The following is a 15,826-nucleotide window of genomic DNA, read 5'->3' on the forward strand; positions in this document are numbered from 1 at the left end:
CCGACTTCCCGCCCGCTCTCCACTTGGCGCCTCATCGTGTGCCCCCTCCCGAACTCCCCACCAGTTTGCTCCGTAGCCCCACCTCACACCATATAACCCCTCCCCACCTTCCTGGGCCGTTGCCCCTTCACCCGGTGCGCCTGTCCCTGTCTTCCCGCCTGCTCCCTGGTGGCGGTCTGTTCTCACCGACGACGCCCATCCAGTCTCCGCTCCTCCAGGTCCCTTGCCGAGTCCTCCCGCCCACCGTACCTCGTCCTCCGGACCCCTCTCGGGCCTGACGTCCTCGCTCTCCACCCCCTCGCCCCCATGGTCCCAGAGCCCGGCCCCGCCAACAACAGCACCCCGGACTGGGGGTCGCGGCCGCCTTCGGACCCCGCAGGCAGCGGCTGGGTGGCGGCCGCGCTGTGTGTCGTCATCGCGCTGACGGCGGCGGCCAACTCGTTGCTCATCGCGCTCATCTGCACGCAGCCCGCGCTGCGCAACACGTCCAACTTCTTCCTGGTGTCGCTCTTCACCTCGGACCTGATGGTGGGGCTGGTGGTGATGCCGCCGGCCATGCTGAACGCGCTGTACGGGCGCTGGGTGCTGGCACGCGGCCTCTGCCTGCTCTGGGCCGCCTTCGACGTGATGTGCTGCAGCGCCTCTATCCTCAACCTCTGCCTCATCAGCCTGGACCGCTACCTGCTCATCCTCTCGCCGCTGAGCTACAAGCTGCGCATGACGCCCCCGCGCGCCCTGGCGCTGGTCCTGGGCGCCTGGAGCCTGGCCGCGCTCGCTTCGTTCCTGCCCCTGCTGCTGGGCTGGCACCAGCTGGGCCGCGCGCGGGCCCCTGCCCCGGGCCAGTGCCGCCTGCTGGCCAGCCTGCCCTTCGTCCTCGTGGCCTCGGGCCTCACCTTCTTCCTGCCCTCGGGCGCCATCTGCTTCACCTACTGCAGGATCTTGCTGGCCGCCCGCAAGCAGGCGGTGCAGGTGGCCTCCCTCACCACCGGCATGGCCGGCCAGGCCTTGGCGACGCTGCAGGTACCCGGGGTGTGCGGGGAGAGCTGGGCTTGGGGGGATGGAGGGGAATGAGCAGCCACTGGGTACCTACCGGGCAGCGTGCACTTAATATGTGCACTTGGTGGTGACCTCCGAGTGGCCATTTCCAGCTCCCACCCCTCTTCTGTGCTCTAGACTCAATGCTGTCTCTAGGACAGCTCCATCAGCATGTGGGGCAGGCTTCTCGAAGGTTCCATGTGCAAAAAGGGAATTCAGGGGGTCCCAGCCCTCCCTCCCTACTCCTGTCCCGTCTTTCCCATCATGGCAAATGGCAACATCGTGGCATCACCCGACAGAAAGTTAGGAATAATTTTTCTTCCTCATGCCCATGGGATTCATTCGCAAGGCCTGTTGGTGCTGCCCTCCTAAAGCTGTGCCACCTGTAATGCCACCCTCCCCATCTAGGCCACCAGCGCTTCTTACCTGGAGGCCTTTTCTGGTCTCCCACTGGCTTCCCCTGCCTCCACTCCAGGCCCACTCCTGTCTCTTCCCTGCACAGGAGCCACAACAATTTACAGAACGAAAGTGATCCCATCATTCCTTTTTTTTTTATTGTTTATTTATTTATTTTGAGAGAGATAGAGAGAGAGAGAGAGAGCGTGCGCACACACACTAGGGGACGAGGCAGAGAGAGTGGAGAAAGAGAGGAAAGAGAGAGAGAATCCGAGGCAGGCTCCGCTCCGTTGGCACAGAGCCTGACGCGGGGTTTCGATCCTACGAACCATGAGGTTATGACCTGAGCCGAAACCAAGAATCAGAGGCTTAACCGACTGAGCCACTCAGGCGCCCCATCACTCTTAAGAGAAAAGAGGACACCCATGTCAAGATCTGGCCTCGGAATCTGGTGCTGACAACCTCTCTCGCTTCACCTCCTCCCCTTGCCCTCTCTCTGCACCAGCACGTTGGCCTTCCCATGCTCCTGGAAGGCACCAGATGGACTTCTGTGTCCAGGACTTTGCACTGCTCTTCCCCCTGCCTGGAACGCTCTTCCCCTGGGGCTGCCCTACCCGACTGCTTTTCAGCTCACAGGTCACCTCTTCCCGGAGTCCGTGCCTGCCCACCCTGTCTTCAGACCCGTCTGTGCTCCCTCACTCTGTTATTCTCTATCCTGACCACAGGTTTATCTGTTGACTTGTTCATTGTCAATCTCCTCTACTACAATGTAAGCTCCGTGAGGGCTGGGAACATCTGGGTAGGTTTTGATCCCCACTGTACATAGTAGGTGCTTACTAATTACTCGTGAGTGGTAAGGGCCTGCAGTGCCTGGAGTAGACTGGCCGCTCTTGTCACTCAGGCCAGTTGGCACTGGAGTCTCAGTGCCTATTGTCCTAAACCCCTGACGAATGGGGGTTTAGGTTGACTAGGCCTGAACCCCAGAGAATGAGGTCACAGGCTCTGAGGAAAGTCCTGACTGGGCCCTCCAATCTTTTTTTTTTTTTAATTTATTTTGAGGGTAGAGGGGAGCGGGGCAGAGAGAGAGAGAGAGGGAGAGAGAGAGAATGCCAAGCAGGCTCTGCATTGTCAGTGCAGAGCCCGATGTGGGGCTCGAACTCACCGACTGTGAGATCGTGACCTGAGCTGAACCGACTGAGCCACCCAGGCACCCCATCAGCTCTCCAATCTTGATCTATCTCCAGGTGCAGGAGGCTCCTGCAGGATCGAGGGGCAGTGCCTGGAGGTTTGGGTGGTTGGGGGCTGAAAGGCATTTCCACAGAACAGCTTGCCTGTCCCACGCCAGCAGTGTGGCTGGCCCATAAACCGGGGGAACAGGCCTTGGGTGGACAGGAGGTCCTGGCAAAGCAGTCCTACTCCCTCCCTCTATCTGTGCTTGGAGAACATTCTTGAATCTCAGGTGGCTGTGACCCTGACTTGGTTCTCCAGTGGTAGGACGGCTGCCTTGGGCCATCCACACTCTCTCCCTGGGTTCTTGTAAAGGAGCGTTTCCCAAACCTCAGGCATCTGGAACCACCTTGGAATATCTACCTTCCTTCTTTCCACCCACCCGCACGCCTCAAGTGGCTGCCTCCCTATGTACTTAGCATTTTCTCTAGATCATTTCACTTATCTTTTTACTTCCATGCACTTGTTTAGAAAGGAAACTTCTTATCTCTTCTGGAAATGGAAACTCAGTACCTTTGCCATAAACGGAAGGAAGGCAATCACAAAGACAGCTTCAGTGAGCGGCAGGAACCCCAGCAGTGTTATTGAAGTCCAGCTTGGCGTGATTGGAGTGGCCGAGCCCCCAGGCCCGCTTTCTCTCGGGTGTTAGGGGGATGTTAAAGGCGCAGCGGCACGAACACGAGACTTTTCTCTGGACGTGACCAGAAGAGCTGGGAGGATGCTGGACAAGCCTCATGTTCTCACTCTGTGATTCAGTTATTTTATGGGTCCATTTACCATCTAGGGTCATCTTCCACTTTTGTGCTTTGGGAGGTTCTGCTCTAGTGGTGACTAAGGATGTGACGAGCTGGCTGGTCTTGATGAGCTTGGGGTGGGACTGGGCTGGACTCTCCATTCCGACGGTGCTTATGACCCATTTTTCTTTCCATGAAGCCAATCGGCTGGTACCAGGATTGCACCTGAGACTGTGGCCTCAGGACCTGGGCAGGAATCCCCCCGGGGTGCTGACAGCTGCAGCCCCACAGTCTTTGAGCACTCACTATGTGCCGGGCACCGAGCTAAGCTCATCCCCCAAACACCCACCCGGGCAAGGACCACCATCATCCCGTTGGACAGATGGGGAGACTGAGGTTCAGAGAGAGAGGAGGTGTCAGACCCCACCACTGACCTTGCTTCCAGAACCACTCAGCTCCTCGGCAAGCCTCCTCCATGCCTGTTTTCCTCATTTCCCGGACACTTGCCTGCATTTGGGGAATTTGTTTCTGGACTATTGCCTCTAGTCCGTCTTTCTGGGTCACCACCCCTTTCCTCCCACCCAAGCTGACCTGCCTCAGAGACCGAGCTTTCAGCGGGCAGTGGGGGGCTCTCAGTGCCAGCAGGAGCTGATGAGAATGAGCAAAACTCGGGGTACACTGGACCCCTTTCCTCCTGTCCTCAGCCCCGCTTAGCCCTTAGCTCCCTCCCTTCCCCAGTCCAGCTGCTAGCTTCCCCACGAGGGAGGGGTGGGGGACATGCGTTTCTGAGGCCCCAGCTCCTCTGGGGTTGAGGACATGGTACCTGAGCGGGCTTGAGCATTTTACTCTCTCCCGCTACCTCCCACCTCTACCTAGTTATTTGAATGGGGTTTTCCGAAGCCACTGGTTAGCTCGGTGGTTTCAGCCGCTGTCCCTGCGGCCGTGAGGAAGGGGTCCCACTTACAGCTGAGGCAGGGATTGGGCTGGGGGTGAAGAGAGGGGCGTGGGAGGAGTGGTGTCAGAGTGAGTGAGATGCTTGGAGGACAAGGGGAGAGAGAGAGACAGATCTGTGCCAGGGTGGGCTGGTGCCCATCCTCGGGAGGGACCCGCGTGGGAGCTCAGCGATGGAGAGCAGCCGGAGAGAAGGAGGTCTGCCTGAGACTTCGCCTTCCCAGCTGTCTCAGCACCAGGACCTGTGCCTCTGGTCTGGAGCCCTCTCCCCTCTGTCTTCCTCGGCACCTCATCTTTCTCCCCTTCTCCCACCCCTGTCTCCAGATCCACCTCGCCCCCTTCTCTGCCTTCCTTCTACATCTCCCCATCTTCCTCTCCCCCGTCTCTCCCATCGGCTTCTCCCCCTCTCCTCCTCCGCCCTCACCCAACTCTGCACCACTTTGTCTCAGTGATCTGCCTTCCCTTCCATCGCTGTCCTTCCTCCTCCTCAGAAGAGGCTGTGATCACAGAAATATCTCGGGGGCGGAGGAGGGGGCTGAGCTGGGGAAGGGTTGCAGAGGAGCAGTGCTGAGCATGGCAGCCTCGGCTGCTGCTGGGAACAAGGCGGCCCGGAGCAGCCAGAGCTGGTGCAGGTGCTTGTACATCCGGCTGGTCAGGGGTTCGGGTCCTGCCTCCTTCCCATCGCTGCTGATGACTTTGGACCAGGTCGTTCACCTCCCTCTACCCCAGAGTGATGCCATGTATCACATGAGGCTGTTTGAAGAATCAGTGAGATAATGTATATAAGCCTGGCACAAACTGGGTGCTCAACCAGTGGCAGTTTCCCCCCTTTCCTCTTGGTGGTAAGATATATGGTTCCGGAGAAGTTATCCCTTCAAGCCTTTCTAGGGGAAATCCCCACGATTGCCGTCAATAGCAGCCACATCACCAGAATCAGAGCGTTGAGCTGAACTCTAATAACAGAGAAGATAGCTGGCTCTTACATGGTGCTTACTATGTGCCAGGTGCTGTTCAAGGGACTTTATGCATATTATCTCAGTTAATCCTGACTACAATCCTACGAAGTAGATGCCATTACAATTGCCATTTTACAGATGAGAAAGCTGAGGCTCAGAGAGGTGAAATACCTTGCTTGAGGCCACACAGCCAGTGAGTAACAGAGCCATGATTTGAATCCAGACGATTCTGGCTCCACAGTCTGTCTGAGAACCCTTAGGCTAGGAGTAGGTGATTGTGGACAATTTAAATCACACAAGGGAATACATCAGTACACTTTAAAATAAAAATTCAGGAGGTGCCTGGCTGGCTCAGTGGGTAGAGCATGCGACTCTTGATCTTGGGGTCACTAGTTCAAGCCCCACATTGGGGGTAGAGGTTACTTAAAAAAAATAATAAATAAAAGTCTGGCCATAGGGAGAAAATGAAAGACCTCTCAAGTTCCACCCAATCACCTTCCATTCCCAGGGACACTCTTATCAATTTAAGATATGTCTTTCCACTCCTTTTTCTTTGTGCGTCCATATTTGTTGATGCACCCAAAGAGACTTAGTGCTTTGTTTTGTGTATTTCTTCAGCAATGGAATCACGTCATCCCTATTATTTTGCAACTTGCTGTTATCACTTAATATCGATATTACGTCTTGGAGATCTTTTCATTTGATCGATTATGTTCTTTTAATCATCTGTGTCATAGTCCATAGTGGGGATGTACCATGGTTTACTTAGCCACTCTCTTTCCTTGCACGTTTAGGCTGTTTCCAGTTTTTTTCCTGTGTTGTGATACACATTTCTGTATATGCAACGTGTACAGACATGTGTTTAGGTATTTTTTTTTAGTGTTTACTTATTTTTGAGAGAGAGAGAGAGAGAGAGAGCGCGCGAGTGGGGGAGGGCAGAGAGGGAGACAGAGAATTCAAAGGAGGCTCCACACTGTCAGTGCAGAGCCCAATGCGGGGCTCGAACCCACGAAACATGAGATCATGACCTGAGCCAAAATCAAGAGTCAGACCTCCACCGACTGAGCCACCCAGGCGCATTTATTGAACACAGGAGCCTGTAGGTGGAATTGCCTCCTGGCAGCCTGCGCTCTGGCGGTGACACGCATATCCGAGGGGCAGGCAAACAACAGATCACGGCCCTGAGGGGCCATGAGGTGGTTACAGGGCAGAGAAGTGGGCAGGGTGAAGCTGGCATCAGCTAGACCTCAGGGTGAGGCTGGTGGTTGCCACTGGCTTCTGCTTCATGAGGGCTTCTGGCTGACACTGGTGGGGGTTTCTGGAAGCCCCCAAATGGAGGCAGTGTGGTGAGTGGAAGAAGTGCAATTTCTGGAGCTAAAAAGGACTTTGAATCCCTGATGCAACACTTATCTGCTGTGTCACTTCCGGCAAGTTGTTTTGCCTCTCTGGACGTCACCTGCAAAATGGGGATAATAATGCCTACCTTGTGTAAAGATTAAATGGCATGATGAATATCAGATGCCGACACATAGTAAGTGGGTTGTAGTGTGGGCTATAAATGTGGGTTATAGTGCTGACTGGGGGTCACTTGGAGTGCTTCGCTTTGAGACCTTGTACTGGGACAATGTGACCTGGGAAAGGTCCCCTGTCCTCTCTGAGCCTTGCCCTTTTGTCTGTGTTTTTGGGTCAACTCTTTGGAGAGAAGAAAAGAAAGAAAAACCCAGGGTTTCCCCAGGAAGATTCCTAGAGAGGGAATCTGAGGCCGTCTTTAATTCCTTTTCTGGAGCTCCCTCTCTGATGATTGCCCCCAAATATCTCCCCATTGTCTCAGTTCCCCAGTGCCATAGAGCTCTGACAAGATAAAGGCTGTCTCTTGCTCCGTCCAGGTCACCAGAGGTCAGGGGGGATACTTGTATGAGTGGTCCCTCTGAGAATGGTGGCTCCCTCCTCCCCTATTGGCTATCCCCACTGTTGGAAGCAATTTGAAGGCAAGGCAGATCTTTGGGGGAAGCAGGAGTCTCTCCTCCAAGTTGACCATGGTGGGTCCACAGAAGCCATATAGAGTCTACTCTGGAAGGGAGAAAATGAGAAGAGGAAAGAGAAAAGCAGATCCTTTTTTCCTCCCTTGCTACATACAGCATGGTGAGTCAGAGCATTTGTCCTGACATCTGTGCTGCTTCGGGGAGCCTGAGTTGCTGGCAGAAGGACAGGGTTTCTGAGGGTGCTCAAGATTTCCCCAGCCTCCAACACATGCCACTGAACCAACATCAGGGCTACCGTGTATTTAGCACTTACTCTATGTCAGGCACTGTGCATGCATTTATTATCCACAGCCTCACAATGACTCCACAGCTGAGTATTGTTTTTCCCATTTTACAGATGTGGAAACAGAGACTGTCTCAAGATCACAGAGCGAGTAAGTGGTAGAGGCATGACTTGAAGCCAGATCACTTGTCTTTACAAACCCAGCTCTTGCCTCCGCACAGTGCTGCCCCACCAAGACAGAGGGGAGAGATCAAGTGCTTCTCATAGGCTGCTCCTTGTGAATTTGTCTCTGGTGGTCCTATAACCAGATTTCACCTGGGTAAACATACTGATAAGCTCCCTGGTGGGAGTTACAGTGTGCTTCATCTCCGACTTCCTGCCCACTGTCATTCTAGAATAGGACTCCTTGATTCTATAGAAAGAGAATATATACCTGGGGTTTCAGCACCATGGACAGGACCCCAAGTCTGGATACCCTGAGGAGGCTGGGAGAGAAGACACGGATGGAAGAGGGCCCCTGTGCCTGAGAGCGGGGTGGGGGTTTGGCTTTGGTGCTCCCCAGGACTGACATGTCTTCTTGGCTTTGCCTCCTCCGCCCCCTTTCCATCTGTGGAGGTTGCCTGGGAATCTGGTTCCCTTCCTGCCTCCTTCTGACTCTTTCATCACCCCATACCCAACCCACCTCTTGCTGCCTCAAGAGCTAAGCTGAGCTCTCATGCAGTTTAGGAAATGTTAGAGGAATCCCTGGCTTCCAAAGGCCAGGCGTGTTCCCAGGCAGCACACGCAAACTTTGCACAGTTCAATTAATTGTGCACACCTCGGCACACTGGTATTTACTTAAACTGCAAATCTCGGTGGGTCTCACTTTGTGTAAAACTGGTGTATGAAAATCCAAATTGACTCTAACATGCAGTTCAGAGGGGGGCTCTGTCTCCCAGCTTTCATGGGCCCCAGGGGTTTCATGGATGAACCTCAAGGTGGTCTCTGAACCCACTGGAAATGTGGGATGTTTTTTTTCCTTCTCTGTGTATGCATGTGTAAGAATTTATAAGCTTTTCGTTTTCTGGGAAAAGGTTTTGTAGATTTCATTGGATTCTCAATGAGCTCAGGAGGTTGAAAAAGTTAAGGGAATAGCTGGGCTAAAGGATCATCCAGTTCAAGGCTTTTAGTATTTTGGGACTACTGGTCGCCAGTTTCCAAAGTCAAATTCTAACCTCCTCACGCCTGTGTCCCCTTCGATGGTTGCTGTGGGGCAGCTCCTTTTTCCTCCTTTTCTCCCCAAAATCCAGCTCTTAAGTCAATGTTTGGGAATGAAGATGTCTGTCTGCCAGTCCACATTGTAATTTGGGTTATAAAATGCCAAGGTTAGTGGCATCCCTAGTAGTCTAAATTGATTTTATTGCAAACATTGCTCTGTGCACACGTTTTCAGAAAAGCACGTTAGCATGAGGGTAATGGTGCAGGCAAGAGCATTACTCCCAAATATGAGGAGAATCTGTATATGAAGAAAGTGCCAGACCTGGACAGCATCAGAACTTCTTTTGTCAAGTACTGTTCATTTTTCTTTTCAAAAAATTTATTAATTAAAAAAATTTACATCTAGGTTTGTTAGCACATAGTGCAATAATGATTTCAGGAGTAGATTCCAGTGATTCACCCCCTACATATAACACCCGGTACTCATCCCAACAAGTGTCCTCCTTAACGCCCCTTGCCCAATTAGTCCATTCCCCCACCCAAAACCCCTCCAGCAACCCTCAGTTTGTTTTCTGTATTTGAGAGTCTCTTATGGTTTGTCCCCTTCCCTGTTTTTATATTATTTTTGCTTCCCTTCCCCTATGTTCATCTGTTTTGTTTCTTAAATTCCATGTATGAGTGAAGTCATAGGATATTTGTCTTTCTCTAATTTCACGTGGGATAACACACTCTAGTTCCGTCCATGTTGTTGCAGATGGCAAGATTTCATTCTTTTTGATCGTTGAGCAATATTCCATAGTATATATATACCATATCTTCTTTATCCATTCATCTGTTGATGGACATTTGGGCTCCTTCCATACTTTGGCTATTGTTGATAGTGCTGCTATAAACATGGGGGTGCATGTGCCCCTTCGAAACAGCACACCTGCATCCCTTGGATAAATACCTAGTAGTGCAATTGCTGGGTCATAGGGCAGTTCTATTTTTAGCTTTTTGAGGATCCTCCATACTGTTTTTCAGAGTGGCAGTACCAGTTTGCATTCCCACCAGCAATGCGAAAGTGTTCCTCTTTTGTCGCATCCTTGTCAGCATCTGTTGTTGCCTGATTGTTAATTTTAGCTATTCTCCCAGGTGTGAGGTGGTATCTCATTGTGGTTTTAATTTGTATTTTCCTGATGATGGGTGATATTGAGCATTTTCTCATGTGTCTGTTAGCCATCTGGATGTCTTCTTAGGAAAAAGTGTCTATTCATGTCTTTTGTCCATGTCTTCACTGGATTATTTGCTTTTTGGGTGTTGAGTTTGATAAGTTCTTTATAGATTTGAATGCTAACTCTTTATCTGATATCATTTGCAAATATCTTTTCCCATTCCGTTGGCTGCCTTTCAGCTTTGCTGATTGTTTCCTTCGCTGTGCAGAAGCTTTTTATTTTGATGAGGTCCCAGTAGTTCATTTTTGCTGTTGTTTCCCTTGCCTCCGGAGACGTGTTGAGTAAGAACTTGCTGTGACCAAGATCAAAGGTTTTTGCCTGCTTTCTCCTCGAGGATGTTGATGGCTTCCTGTCTTACATTTAGGTCTCTCATCCATTTTGAGTTTATTTTTGTGTCTGGTGTAAGAAAGTGGTCCAGGTTCATTCTTCTGCATGTTGCTGTCCAGTTTTCCCAACACCACTTGCTGAAGACACTGTCTTTATTCCATTGGATGTTCTTTCCTGCTTTGTCAAAGATTAGTTGGCCATATGTTTGCAGGTCCATTTCTGGGTTCTCTATTCTGTTCCATTGATCTGAGTGTCTGTTCTAGTGCCAGTACCATACTGTCTTGATGATTACAGCTTTGTAGTATAGCTTGAAGTCTGAAATTGTGAGGCCTCCAGCTTTGGTTTTCTTTCTCAGGATTGCTTTGGCTATTTGGGGTCTTTTCTGGTTCCATACAAATTTTAGGATTGTTTGTTCTAGCTCTGTGAAGAATGCTGGTGTTATTTTGATAGGGATTGCCATCAAGTACTGTTTAATTGGAACTAATTCTTGTAGGCCAAAGGCTTTGTGTGGTGCTGGGGCTCACAGTCATGTGTGTCAACTGAGTGTTGTCCTTTGTGGGGTGAGCAGGGTGGTCTTCTGAACTGTCTGATTTGTGTTTGGGGCAGTGTTGCTCTGTTTACTGTGCTTCCTAGAGGTCCTTGTGTCAGGGTCAGGGCCAGGGCTCAGTGCAGGGCCAGGATCAGGGCTCAGTCTATTGCTGAGCTCAGGCCACAGTCTGGGGCTAAGGTTGGGCTCAAGTCCAGTCCAGAGATGAGGCTCAGTTTGGGACCTTGGTTATGTAGGTCTCAATCTATAGTAGTTATCAGGGCTCAGCCTGGGACCAGGAGCAGGGCTTGGTTTACTGCTGATGTCAGGGCTTGGTCTAGAGCCGGGATCAAGGTTCACTCTGGAGTCAGGGTAAGGTCTGCAACTGGGGAATCTAGGACCACAGGGCTCATTCAAGGATCAGGAGGGCTCCGTGTATCGCTCGTACTAGGGCTCAGTCTAGAATTAGGATCGAAGCTTCATCTGTGGCTGGGATCAGCGTCGAACTGGAGCTCTTCTCTCAGGTATCTTATGTATGTGGCCTTCTGTTTCACAGGTGCCCAGGACCCCACGCCCAGGGATGGAGTTGGCTGATGGCAGGCGTCTGACCACCAAGCACAGCAGGAAGGCCTTAAAGGCCAGTCTGACACTGGGCATCCTGCTGGGCATGTTCTTTGTGACCTGGCTGCCCTTCTTTGTGGCCAACATAGCCCAGGTAATGCCACCACAGGGCGCAGGTGAGTCCAGGCCTTGCTGGGGAGGCCCCGAACCACACCCCAGCCCAGACATGGGGATGGAGGAGGGTGGGCTGCCTCTCATGGCATTTGTGTTTGTGTGTGCCTGTCCCATCCACGCTGGGTGGGGTGGTCTGTGAGCCTGCTCCGGGACCAAGCATGACATACCCCATCTCTCCAGGCTGTGTGTGACTGCGTCTCCCCAGGCCTCTTCGATGCCCTCACGTGGCTGGGTTACTGTAACAGCACCATGAACCCCATCATCTACCCACTCTTCATGCGGGACTTCAAGCGGGCCCTGAGTAGGTTCCTGCCGTGTCCCCGCTGCCCCCGGGAACGCCGGGCCAGCCTGGCCTCACCCTCCATGCGTACCTCTCACAGCGGCCCCCGGCCGGGCCTGAGCCTGCAGCACGTGTTGCCACTGTCCTTGCCACCTGACTCCAATTCTGACTCGGGCTCAGGCTCCGGTGGTTCATCGGGCCTGCAGCACACGGCCCAGCCGCTGCTGCGTAGAGAGGTCCCCCGGGACCCCCCGCCCTCTGCCAGGGTTGCTGCTGTGGTCAATTTCTTCGACATCGATCCGGTGGAACCCCAGCTGCAGCTGCATCCACTTGGTGCTCCCACGAACTGACCTGGGCTTGGAGCTGGTCAGTGGGGAGCTGAACCGGATGGGACCAAGTCCCCAAGGCCTTGGACTGGCTCTGGGCTAAGGCTGGAGGCTGCAGGTCTCCTGGGAGCCCTCTGAATTCCGGTGGGGTGCATCGAGCCAGCCCCCATTGCCCACTCCCTGGGATAAAAACTGGCTCAGATACTGCTTTCTCCAGGATGCTCCATTGCTGAGTGTTACCCGTGGATGTGTGTGGAGGTGGCTGGGGGACTCTGGCAGAGGGGAAAAGGACCTCTTGGTTCAGGTTGGGGGGAAGACAGCCATCTCCTTTGACATTCTAGGAGACTGTAGGGAAGGGATGCCTCTGTCTGCCGAGGTAGATTAGTGCTGAGCTGAATCCCTCACTCCTCAAAAAGTGTAATCCGTGGGTCACCAGCATTAGCGTCACCTCCCTGCCATTTGTTACAAATGCACACCTGTACCCACGCCCCCACCCAAGACCTGCTGAGTCAGAATCTGCATGTTAGCGAGAGCCGAGGGGTGAACTGTGTGCACATTACAGTCTGAGACGTGCTGGCTTGGATGATCGTTAGCCCTGAGGATGATTTGCCGGTTTTCATTCTGGCCACTGCCTTCAGGATGCACAGAAAAACACCTGCCCCGGGTGTCAGGAAGGCATACGTTTGAACCTCTGCTCCACTACTCCTAGCTCTTACACGAGTTCTGTAACCTCTCTGAGCCTGATGTTCCGTGTGCAAAGTGGGGTAACAATGCCTGCCTCCTAGGGTGTCATGAGAATTAGGGCAGCATGTGTGGAACAGAACCCGCAGAACCCGCCGGTGGTGCTGCTGTAGGTGGTACCTGCTGTTGTTAGAACTCCTGGCCCAGATCCCACCACCTGACTATGGCTCCCCGACTTCTAGCTCTGGATGCTGAGTGGGGCTCCCGTGTCCACTCCCAGGCTGCGGCCCTGCCTCTCCTGGGGGCCAAGTGGGGGCAGGTGGTTCCTTGCTCAACACCAGGAATAGGTTTCCCTTCATCTTGGACTTCCTTGGACCTAGAAGGGAGCCAACTGATGGGGGACAGGCCAGCCCATTGCCCCACCTCCTTCTGGCATTCCCTGGGTCAGTGAGGGAAACAGTGGTGGCCCCTCAGTTCAGCAGAGTGGAAAAGCCATCGCTGGTGTGGGTTACTGCCCTCGGGCAGGTAGGTGGACCCTGGCACAGGAGCCTGGGTTACCTTTGAGGCGGGGGGACTCTTGGTCTCCACAGTTCACCTGCCGTAAGTTCTTTTTCAGTCAGAGGCCTCCCCAGTTTCCACCAACCCAAATTCCCAGGGGGCCCTCCATGGCGGCCGGGCGCTCTCCTTGGTGCTGATTAGAGTCAACTCTGGCCCTGGCCACCAGCCACAGAGGGGTCACGGTGCTTGTTGGGGCTTCCCCTCAGCCCCCCGGCCTGCCTGAGTGGACTCCCAATAAACACTACCTGAGGCAGTGACCATGGTGTGGACTGGATTTGCTTGAGGGGCCCCTTGGGATGGAGAAGCAGCTGGTGAAGTAGGTTGAGACCCTGGGCGAAATGGGCTGTTCGGACTCAGAACAGCAGGAGTTCTGTAAATATCTGTTGAATGAACAAGCAAACGCATACGTGAGGATCCATTCGGCGCTAATATTCTAGTTCCTTCTGCCGTCCTCCTCCTGGCAGCCTGCCCCAGAGCTTGTCAATACTTACTCTGCCTGGACCTTGGTTTTCCCCTCTGCACAATGGAGGATGACCTTCTCTGGCCCTGTCATTCAGGAACACTGGGAGGAGCAAAGGAGATACAGATACAGTGGCCAAGAGTCTGGAATCTGACTGGAGTTTGAGACTGACCAGCTGTGTGATGTTGAGCAGGTTACCTAACCTCTCTGGATCTCAATAACCTTCAGTAACATGAAGGTAATAGCAGTAGCTACCTCATAGCTATTGGTAGGGTCAGCTGAGACAACTCATGAAAGCACTCCGTCCATGGTAAATTCTCAATAAGTGGTAGCTATTGTTACTTTTATTATGATAATCATGATCACCTCTTCCTGTTCTAGGAAATCCTTCCCCACCATAGTGCATGCTGATTCAGCATATATTCACCACACTGTGACAGTTAGATCCAGGGCCACCATAGCACAACTGGGGGAGTGTGCCCGTTATATCACGTTCATGTGATTGACGCTCCTGTGGTTCTGCAGTGCACAGCCTGGGTAGCTGCACAAGGCAAATCTGATGAGATCTCCCAAGAGCAGAGAGTAGACTGCTGGCTCCCCATCTGTGCCTGCTCTGCCTGTGGGCTGCTGGGCAGCCCTGGAGTATGGGCATTCACCTGGATTTACTGGGGCTTGGGGGGGGGGATGGTGCCTTGGAAGCCTTGGGCCCCAGAGAGCCCCCCAGGCCCCCAGATAGTCAGCCAGACTATCTGTCACCCAGGCCACAACTGTGACCTGAAATATAGGAAGCCCAAGGCTGGTTGAGTCCTGGGGCTCTAAACTGTGCTTGGTCGTCTCTGCAGGGCTCTGGCCTTGCTTGCTCACAGAGGGAACGCTGTCTCTCTGCGAATCCCCCGCCTTCCAATTCCTTTCTTTTCAATTCCAACGCCTTCGACTTAGGAAAGGCACCGGTGGACATTCGGACTCGTGGGGGGCACCTGGTGGAGGGGTAAGAGAGTGCTGCATGTAGGAGCCTGGGAAGACAGCTCCAGTCCCCTTCTGCGGTCAGTCCAGCCCTGCGCAGGGCCCCTGGGTCTCGCTGGCACAATCGGGGCAGCCCAGTGGGTTGGGGCCCATGCCGTGGCCGCAGGTCTGGGGACTCTCGGCAGGGTCCAGCCCTGATGGCACCGGGGCTCGGCTAGGGTCAGTGGCTGTGGCCACTTTGGGGCTGTCTCCAGGTGTGGTCTTGTCTGATGAGGAGGCGGCTGCTGTCTGGTGAGGCTCCTCCTGGGGCAGGCTGCCTGGGGCCAGCAGGAGCCCCTTTTCGTCCCAGCCTGGCTTGGTGTGGATGCCCACAGTCTTCAGGATGACATCCATCTGCTTGGCGTAGTCCAGATGGCCGCTGACCTGCAGGGGGGGAGCAGTGAGTGACCCGTGGTGGGTGGTCAGAGCCCTGCCCTCCCCAGGGCCCCAAGCTACACTCCTGGGCCTCACCCTCTCCTCCCTCAGCAGCCTCAGCAACCTGATCCCTGACACCAGGAGTCTAGCTCTCAAGGACTCTCAAATCCAGAGTGGGTTGGGAAGCCTCTGGGTTCAAGGCCACTCCGGAATTCATTAAATATTTTTTTAAGTTTATTTACTTTTTTTTGAGAGAGAGATAGAGGGAGGGAGCGGGGTTGGATAGGGGCAGAGGGAGAGAGAGAGAGAGAGGCAGAGAACCTGGAAGCAGGCTCCGAGCTGTCAGCACAGAGCCCGACGCGGGGCTTGAACTCACGAACCCATGAGATCATGACCTGAGCCGAAGTCGGACGCTTAACCGACCGAGCCACCCAGGCGCCTCGAGCTTATTTTTTTTTTAAAGGCAAAGGGAGTGCCCTTCTCTCCTCCACGTCCTCTTTCCTGCTTGCTGGAATTCAGACGCGATGGCCAGAGCCTGAGCAGCAATCTTGGGCCAGAGTTGGGCCTCTACAAGCAAGAGG

General features: G+C 53.5%; 2 protein-coding genes across 6 annotated transcripts in view; one reads left to right on the forward strand and one right to left on the reverse strand.

The window, feature by feature from the left end:
* The first annotated feature begins 306 nt into the window (after positions 1-306).
* HTR6 (5-hydroxytryptamine receptor 6) lies at positions 307-12,829 on the forward strand. The gene is made up of 3 exons (XM_015538129.2): positions 307-1,020; positions 11,385-11,543; positions 11,744-12,829. Exons 1-3 carry the CDS (start codon positions 307-309, stop codon positions 12,191-12,193), a joined length of 1,323 nt encoding a protein of 440 aa, XP_015393615.2. The 3' UTR covers positions 12,194-12,829.
* Positions 12,830-14,179: 1,350 nt separating this feature from the next.
* TMCO4 (transmembrane and coiled-coil domains 4) overlaps positions 14,180-15,826 on the reverse strand; it is a 94,491-nt gene continuing 92,844 nt past the window's right edge. For 3 of the 5 annotated variants that reach the window (XR_006221543.1, XR_006221544.1, XR_006221541.1), the window contains exon 17: positions 15,169-15,254. Coding sequence is in view for 1 of the 5 variants with exons in the window: in XM_042997452.1 (XP_042853386.1) it covers positions 14,913-15,254 (342 nt within the window). In the remaining 4 variants the exon portion in view is untranslated. Of the gene's footprint in view, positions 15,255-15,826 lie in introns of all 5 variants that reach the window. The other 2 variants (XM_042997452.1, XR_006221542.1) reach the window with 2 other exon arrangements.

This window comes from Panthera tigris, chromosome C1 (assembly GCF_018350195.1).
Source record: "Panthera tigris isolate Pti1 chromosome C1, P.tigris_Pti1_mat1.1, whole genome shotgun sequence".
NCBI lineage: Eukaryota > Metazoa > Chordata > Mammalia > Carnivora > Felidae > Panthera > Panthera tigris.

Bases quoted from the DNA above. Each gene is read 5' to 3' on its own strand.
- HTR6 (XM_015538129.2), top strand. From the start codon at position 307: ATGGTCCCAGAGCCCGGCCCCGCCAACAACAGCACCCCGGACTGGGGG. The intron at 1,021-11,384 runs GTACCCGGGGTG...TCTGTTTCACAG, and splicing joins AGGCCTTGGCGACGCTGCAG to GTGCCCAGGACCCCACGCCC. The intron at 11,544-11,743 runs GTAATGCCACCA...CCATCTCTCCAG, and splicing joins TTGTGGCCAACATAGCCCAG to GCTGTGTGTGACTGCGTCTC.